Genomic DNA, 9211 nt, shown 5'->3' on the forward strand with positions numbered 1-9211 from the left:
CCTTAATTTTGAAAAATTATTTCAATATCTCAAAATTTCCGAAATATCCGAAATCCCATAATTTTAATTCTCCATAAAAGTTGTGAGTTTTGATTTAAACAAAAAACTTTTCTATTATTACGAAAAATCTGGGAAATCAAGAAAAATAACAATGAAAACAACTACAAAAACTACAAAGAAACTACTGTAGATGTTTTCCGAAAATTTATTTATTACAACTTTTTTCCCCATCTTTGTGTTATCATATCAACATCTACCAAAGTATTGCAATCAACCCATCATTCATTTTCAGACAAAAATTGCTTTGGCTTTTTTCAGTCAAAATCAAAAGTCAAGCCAAATTTTCAGCGTTAAAAAAATAAATTTTTACTACTGTATTCAATAATTTGGCAATTCACTGAAAAATTCAGAAATTCAGAAATTCAGAAATTCAGAAATTCAGAAATTCAGAAATTCAGAAATTCAGAAATTCAGAAATTCAGAAATTCAGAAATTCAGAAATTCAGAAATTCAGAAATTCAGAAATTCAGAAATTCAGAAATTCAGAAATTCAGAAATTCAGAAATTCAGAAATTCAGAAATTCAGAAATTCAGAAATTCAGAAATTCAGAAATTCAAAATATTGGAAATTCTGAAACTCAAAAACTTAGGAATTCAGGAATTCAGAAATTCAGAAATTCAAAATTCAGAAGTTCAGAAATTCAGAAATTCAGAAATTCAGAAATTCAGAAATTCAGAGATTTTGAAACTCTGAAATTCAGAAATTCAGAAGTTCAGAAATTCAGAAAAAAAGAACAAATCGAGGCTAAAGGAAAATGGAAATGCGGATTCTCGAAAATCGAAAATCCCGAATTCTCAAGTACTTGTTCTTCAATGATGACCCCCTTTTCCCTTTTTAATATGATGTTTGTTTTCTTAGATTTCCTCATTTTTTTCTTTGGAATTTCAGAATTTCAAAATTTGCATTTTGAATTTTTCAGAAGCCTTATTTGTCAACTTCCAGAATCCTAGATCCCTCTTTTCCAAAAAATTCAACTTCAAAAAAAAATGGAACAAACTTTTCCATCTAAACTCTAGTCTAAAAAAATTGATGGGGTAAAAACCTAAAAAAGAGAGAAATAGAAGCGAAAAAATGCGACTCTTGGGAGATTCGGACGATTTATGAACACACGAAATCGAAAGAAAAAGTAGAGAAAAAGGAGAAAAAAAACTTGATAAGAACATAAAAAAGATGAAAAAGGCATGGTTAAGAGAGGAAGAAGCAGTGTAAATAGTAGTCTAATTGAGTGGGCTAAGAGTTTTCTAGGCCACAAGGAAGTTTTTAAAGTCGATAATATTACTAAAAAGAGTTCGAAAAAGAAAAAGACGCGCGGAGGAATCGAACCCAACCCCTTCCGCTCTAGGGTCTGTGCTCTTACCGGCTGCGCCATAAGAACACAAGGAGGTGGAAGGCGCGGCAAGGGTTTATATCTAAGCACGTGGGCGACCGGAGGCCTCCGCATCCACAGACCTTCACAAACATTAGCCGTACCAAACGCTCATGTGGCGCAACTGGTAAGAGTGTTGCTCTTGGTGAGGAAGGGGTTAGGTTCGATAGCCCGGGTGGTTGGATTATCTTTTTATTTCTATATCAAGCAGTTTAATATCGTTTTTATCGTATCAGATCCCATTTTGGCTCATTTTTCCCCATTTTTGATCCTTTTTCTCCAAAAAAACTCACATCAACCATAGCACCGTTTCTTCCATTCATCAAGTGATGCTCGTTGGTCCAATCGTTGTGAAGCGACGGTCGACGACTTCGTGCGTGTCCAACACTGCTGCTCATCTCATCGATCGTTGGCGGAATCGATGGAAGCGACGGGCGACGACACGTTCGACGCTTTTCGGTTGGGATGAGACTGCTGAAATTTTTTTTTAATTGGGCGGGAAATTCAAAAAACTGGGAAGATGAAGCATTTAGAGAACTTATACAGTTGGTAGGAAAAATAGGTTCTTTCCAAAGACGCATATCTCGGCTCATAATAATCTGCTTCAGACTAAAATTGGCGATATTATTTGTGATACTTTTATTAACAATTCGATAAAATTTGAAGTGACTCGGATCAATAGGAGCTGAGCTACACGCCTTCAAGCTTCAGTTCACCATAAGCCCGTTCAAAATAGCTCAAACATTTTGAAATTTGGCATCCATAATTTCGAATTAGCATATTAGTCAGCTTCAAAATTTCAAAGAGTTCGATTCACTCGCAGTTGAGATACACTTCTTTAAAGTTAAGGTGGTAGAGGCGCCCGGGCGCAGTGAGGAGAGGCACAGGTGACAGAGGCGTATCTCGGTTCACATCAGTTCAAATGAGATAAAATTTTATGTGCTTATTCATTATAATAAGTTTTTCTTTTCAAGCAAAATTTCAAGTTCCTAGACTTACTAGCCACTAAGTTACAAAGCTTCGAGCGAAAAGGTTATTTAGAGCAACCAATTGGAGCGTTCGATTTCAATGACTCATATCTCGATTCAGTCTTGTTGGAATCTTTTGAAACTCGGCATGCATATTGATCATAAGCAAATATATATTCTCACAAAGTTTCAAGTTTCTGGAATCACCGGAAGATAAGTTACAGTATGTCGAAAAGAAATTTGTCGCGATTTTCCCCCTTTTCTCAAAATCCCAGTTCCCCTTTCTTCTCCCCTTTTTCCCATTCACAGAACATGTTTATATTGTGATGCTTCCCAAAAAAAAAAAACATCAAGGACCGCGGCTCAATGAATTTTTTAGAGCTAGAAGGTTCCAGAGTTTTTGATCCCCATCGAAATTTTTTCCCCAATTTTCATTCCAATAAATAAAATATTTCTTCGCCTTATGCCTGCTGACCGCCTTAGGGCTTAAAGAAATTAAATTCTCGTCCCACCCCATTTTTTTCTTTTCTCCTGCAGATGACACGCAATATTTGCACTTTTTCCGGGAATGAAAAAAAAAATGTGTCCCATCTTTTTTTTTCCAATTTTCTCAATCAAATGGCAGAGGAAAAAACGGGAGAAAAATGACACAGATAGGAAAAAAATCCGGAGAACGGATATCCTGAATTTCCTGGACAATGGTACTAAATCGTGGGAAACACAGAAACGAGGAGCATCTAAAAATGGAGCCAGAGAGAAAAAGCAAACAACGGACATCTGGGCACACAGATAGACATAGACTTCTTGAAAAAACCTTTTATAATAGCCCAATATCTCTTGAAACTAGTTTTTTATACAAAGCAAAACTTTAAAAAAATATTAGGAGTGGTGGGGAATCGAACTTTTGGGGGTCCGCACCAAAGTCAGCACTCTAACCACTGCGCCATGGGTGCGGCGCCTCGCGGCTGACACCAAAATCGCCTATGAACCACCCCACGTAGCAGCCGCCGCGGAAAGGCGACATGGGCGGCCGGCGTGATGTGCCGCACAGTTGGCGCAATGGGTTAGAGCGATGACTTTGGTGCGGAAGGCCAAAAGTTTTATTTTTTGGTATTTTTCTCGGTTTTAAAGTTATTTTTAGTTACTTTTCTGAATTGTTCCCCGATTCTGGATGACGTGGCAACTTCTATTCCTTCCTAGGCTGCATATTGCAACTTCCCCCACGTGATAGGATATACTAATCTCTCATCGGATTAACTGACCTGCTCGACTGATTCCGCCTAAACATGCTCTTCCGTTTCCTCTGTAGATTCTCCATAAATTTGAATGGTGAGGAAGTGTTAGAAGACGTCGCGACGACGTGTCGGACGTCTTCTGGACTAGAAGACGTCGACTCTCGAAAGAATACAGAGTCGTCTCTTTCAAAAGTTCGCGATGCCGAGAAAGGCGTCGACGGCTCCTCTCTAATCGAATCCAAATCCACAAAAGCGGTGGGACAAAGCGTCGCCGCTCCGTTCAAACACAATCGCATCGTTGGAGAATTAGAAGACGTCGGGAAATTAGAAGGCGTTGGCGTCAGAATCGCAGGAATCATAGAAGTTTCAGAAAACTCCATTTGGCCAATATAGAGGTCAAAAAATAGTTCTGTGGAGCCCTCTTCTGCCGAGGAGAGCGGAGGAGAGAGACCAATGAAAAGTGGGCGGAGCCTATTCTCTGCGTCTCTTTTTCCGTTTTTTTTTGGGCCAAAAAAAGAGCGGGAAACGAGGAGATAGGACATCTAGAACTTTAAAAAAGCGTTGAATTTTTCAAAAAGTTTTAGTGGGACTATGCCTTTAGTGGCCTAGAAACCCAAAACTAGGCCACTATCCCTTAGGTGGCCTAGAAACCCAAAACTAGGTCACTATGCTTTTAGTGGCCTAGAAACCCAAATCTAGGCCATCAGAGATTTTGATGGCCTAGGAACCCAAAACTAGGCCATTATCCCTTTGGGCGGCTAGAACCCCGAAACTCGGTCACCTCTTAAAATTAATATTTTCTCCAGAATTTTTCTTTGCCACGTCATCCGGTTTTCCTCAATTCACCGCGTTTTCTTACAATGAAAATGAGTCAAAATGAGTCATTTTTTCTAGAATTTTCTGGAATTTTTTGTGTCCCAACCAAATACCAGAAGCACTGTCTAAAACTATGAAAAAAGGAGTCGTTGTCGTTCAGAATTCATTAGAAATTCATAAGGATTTTCTATCCACCCCCACTCGTCGTCCCGTCCCTCTCTAAGACACTAATTACCCATTTCTCATTCATAAATCCCTGTGTGTCAACTGTCTCCTACTTCTTCTTCCTCTTCTTGGGGGTGAAATGGAGGTCACGCAATGGGTCGCTACCTAATAATGATGACTATTTGGTTTGGGGAATCCGTCAGGAAGCAGGGAAATCCGAAAAAATTGCAAAAAAAAATTGGAAAGACCCTTTAACGTAGAGATAGAGCATTAGAAGTTAAGTTTCTATACAAAGCGAAACTCTAAAAAAATAATGGGAGGGTGGAGGAATCGAACTTTTGGGTGTCCGCACCAAAGTCAGCGCTCTAACCACTGCGCCATAGGTGAGGCGTCTCGCGCTAGTCGCCTTTCCGCGGCGGCCTCCACATGGGGGTTCATGTGCGCCTTGGGCGCCCGCCGCCGCTCCCTGCACCCCTGGCGCAGTGGTTAGAGCGCTGAATTTGGTGCGGACCCCCTAAAGTTCAATTCTCCAACCCTGCCATTATTTTTTTGGGGTTTCGCTTTGTGGGAAAGCTTATTTGAAAGGTTCTAATTCAGTTCTAAACCCATTTTCACGAAAATTTTCGCTTTATTTTGGCTCTTTTTAGATTCAAAAAATTTTCTTTGGGAACCAATGGGAATTGGTTAGTATACACGATGACTCTGAAAACGGAACAAACAAAGAAATCATATGTTTCCTAAAACCAAAAAAAAACAAACAAAAACAAATATTCTGATTTTTGATGCGGTCAGGAAAGGGTGTGCTCCAGGAGCAAGAAGACAAAAGTAGACAAAAGTAGCAGAAAAGGTCTCTAGGGATTATTTGAAAAGTTAGGACCAAAAAAAAACGCTAGAAAATTAGAGACTGGGACTAGAACTTTTTTCAGGAAAAAAATCCGAAAAATTGGGAAAATCAATGAGGAATGAAGAGTCACAAGGTTCTGATGAAGAGAAGGTTCTGATGAAAAAATTGAGTGGAGTCGTGGGAAAATTGTATTCAGAAGAATTTCTCTTAGCAATCGCATACAAATTGTATATGGACTTGGAATGTAGAGAGAGGATTCAGAAGACAGGATTTAGGATTTCAGAATTTCAGAGTGAAAAGTCAGTGTGATAGGAATTTCGGAATTTTCTGGAAATTCCAGGAAATTCAGGAATTCAGAAATTCAGAAATTCAGAAATTCAGAAATTCAGAAATTCAGAAATTCAGAAATTCAGAAATTCAGAAATTCAGAAATTCAGAAATTCAGAAATTCAGAAATTCAGAAATTCAGAAATTCAGAAATTCAGAAATTCAGAAATTCGAAAAAATTCAGAAATTCAAAAATTCAGGAATTCAAAAATTCAGAAATTCAGGAATTCAGGAATTCAGAAATTCAGAAATTCAGAAATTCAGAAATTCAAAAATTCGGAAATTCATAAAATCAGTCTGGAAATTCCAGGAAATTCAGAAATTCAGAAATTCAGAAATTCAGAAATTCAGAAATTCAGAAATTCGAAAAAATTCAGAAATTCAAAAATTCAGAAATTCCGAAATTCAGAAAATTGGGAAATCCATGATTTCAAAAATTCAGAGATTTTGAAACTCTGAAATTCAGAAATTCCAGAAAATTCAGAAAATCAAAATTTCCAGAAAAATCCGAAAAATCACAAAATCCAAAATTCCAAAACTAGCCAAATAGACAGAAAAAAAATCCAAAAATCGTAGGAAATCTGATATTCGAAAATTGAAAAAAAAAATTAAAAAAATTTAAATGATAACCTAAAATTCTGGAAATTCCAATTCCGAAATTCTAGAATATTCTCAAAAGTCTAAAAATTCGAAGTCTAGCCTAAAGTGAAAATTGGTCAACTCAAAAATCCGCCGGAGAAAATCCGGAAATAGTCAAAAACCTCTGAAAAACAAAAAAGTCCCACATATGCGAAAATTCCCAAAAATTGAAAAATTGAGAAATTTCAAAAAAAAAAAACCGTAAAACCTGTAAGAGAAGGGTCCCCTAACTTCCAACTTTGAGCTAATTTATCTCGGTTTCTGTAAAAGATATCAAAAGTTTGTCAACTGATAAATTGTTTATAATAATTTTACTAACATTTTATCAGTTGACATGTTTTTGATATCCCTCATAGGAATCGAGATATTTGAGCTCAAAGTAGGCATGTCTAGCTCCACGAAAGATTTGGGACATCAGGACAAACAGAAAAGCAGAAAACTGTAATGAATGTAGGCAGATAAGCTCGAATTAAAAAACATCTGAAAATTCAAAAATTTGAAATTTCGGAACTTGTTGACTTGGAGCTTGTTGACAGTACAGGTGCTCTTCTATTACAGGTTTTGAAAGTAAATTCGAAAAGTCAAACAGGTTGAAGTAAAATTTAAGAAATTTTTTTTGAATTTCAGAGATCCGAAAAGTTAAAAAACTGGATAAAAATTGTCAGAAAATAGTAGAAAATCAAAAAAAAATCGAAAAATTGTAATTTAAGAAAAATTTGAGAATTGAAAAACTCCAAAATCTGAAAAATTAGAAATTTTAAAATTTCAAAAAATAAGCCAAAAATAGTCAGAGAAGAAGCTAGAAAATTTTTTTAAAAAGTAGAAAATTGAAAAACTCAAAAATCCAAGAAAGACAGTAAAATTTCACCGTCCGAGAAAGTCATGAATACATTTTCGGCTTTTCTCTTTTCCTTCTTTTCCTTCTTCAATTTCTGAAATCCCTCATTTTCCGCGGAATACGATGGAAATGTCCATCCACCCCCCTCTCTCGATTCTTATCTCTTCTTCTTCTTCTTCTTCTCACCTTTAACTATGTATTGTTCAGGAAAACGAAGAAAATATACATATATGGAGAAGAAGGGAAGGGGAAAAGTCCGAAATTTTGGAAATCCGGATTTTATCAGATTGTTTATAGGTATGTCATTTCTCTCTCTCTCTCTCTCTCTTTTAGCCTATATTCAAAATTTTGTCGTCGGGAATGCGATGAATAAACAGAGATATTGAGATATATGAATTTGTAATAATTTTATTTAGTTCAAAGGGAAAGTTTTGTGTTGAACTTCTTCTGGATGGGAGAGAGAGAGAAAATTCCAGGAGAGAATTAGAGAAAAAAATTTTGGTGAAAAAAGTGAAATCGTGGGAAAGGTATCCATGAAATTTTCAGTCCTATTTTAGAAAAAAAAAACCGAAAAACAGGCATTTTGGGATGTTTAGGAACTTTTGGGATATTCAAAGAATCTAAGACCCTCCGAGAGTGGTTTGGAAAAATAGAAGGGACCCCTGTAATAGAAGGGCCCTCTGTGAAAAAGTACCAAAAAATCATGCTAAATTTTAGTGAAATCGGCAGATTTTCATGAATTTTGAACGAAAACTCGTCGAATTTTTTGATGCAAAATTTCGGAAGAACTGGCCGGAAAAACAGAAGAGTTCCCTCTAGTTGGAGGGCCCTGTAATAGAAGGGCCCTCCGGAGGTATCTTGGAAAAATAAAAGGGCCGGCCCTTCTAATACAGGTTTTACGGTATTTAAGGAATCACAAGAAACTGTGGGGTTTTAGGGATTCTGAGAGATTTACAGTTTTTTTTTCTAATTTTAGAGTTTTTCGCAATTTTTAGAAAATGATCTGGTCTATTAGGGGTTTCAGAATATTGTTAAATTTTGAGAGAATTGAAAAATTCAGGGATTCTGAAAACCCGATTTTTTGAATATCCGAACTTTGGAATCGCTTAATTTCTAAAATTCTGATTTCTCCGATTTTTTTGGGATTTTCGAATTTTTAGTATTTTTAATATTTTCTAACTTTTTTGAATTTTTGGAATCTTTCGAAATTTCTCAAAACTTTAGAATATCTGCATTTTTCAACTTTTCTAATATATTGAGTTTCCTAAAGTGTGGGATTTCAAAAAAAAGTGCTACTCATTTCCTCAAAAATTTAACAAATTTTGTCAAAAGTGGGCGCAGGATTCAGAATCACAAGATGTTCTTCTGATTTACGTCAGAAGACGTCGATGACTATGACTATAAATGTTGAATTCTGATTCATTAATTTTTTGGAATACATTTGAGATTTAAGGAATTCAGTAAAAAGTGTATAGAAATGGACCAACAAAGAAAGTCAAGAATTTTTGAACTGATCGGAGAGATCGAAATTCCTCAAAATAGCTTGAAAAATATCAAATGAGCAGCAGGACATATCTAAGCTCATTTTGGAGCTAGAAATACCAAAAATGGCTCATCGAAAGTTCAAAATATGTTTTCTAAATCGACAAAAATTTGAAGAGATGGTGTTGCTTAGAACCGAGATACACAACTTTGAAAACCACTTTTTTTTGAAAACTCCAGTTTCCGCCAAAAAGTGTTAAAAATGAAAATAGTGTGAAAACCCCAAAAATTCGTCCAAAAATCACTTTCCTAGCTCTTCCAGTAACCGAGATATAGCCAATTGAAGTTTAGAAGAGACGCGGAAATTTTGAACAGTTCGTGTNTCAACTAAGACACATTTCTGATCTACATCTCTGATTTATCTGTCCAAGCCCAAACTCAATCGGTTAAGGGTGTTGTAAGCGGGAGCC

General features: G+C 36.2%; 1 protein-coding gene across 1 annotated transcript; it reads right to left on the reverse strand.

The window, feature by feature from the left end:
- Window positions 1-1651: 1651 nt before the first annotated feature.
- On the reverse strand, window positions 1652-3926 carry CBG26163 (the record flags this gene model as incomplete). The annotated part of the gene is made up of 2 exons (XM_045241767.1): window positions 1652-1901; window positions 3658-3926. The coding sequence occupies 2 exons, from the start codon at window positions 3924-3926 to the stop codon at window positions 1652-1654; spliced, it is 519 nt and encodes a 172-aa protein (XP_045100105.1).
- Between the last annotated feature and the right edge of the window lie 5285 nt (window positions 3927-9211).

The sequence above is a fragment of the Caenorhabditis briggsae genome (assembly GCF_000004555.2).
Source record: "Caenorhabditis briggsae complete genome, chrII, whole genome shotgun sequence".
NCBI classification, from domain to species: domain Eukaryota; kingdom Metazoa; phylum Nematoda; class Chromadorea; order Rhabditida; family Rhabditidae; genus Caenorhabditis; species Caenorhabditis briggsae.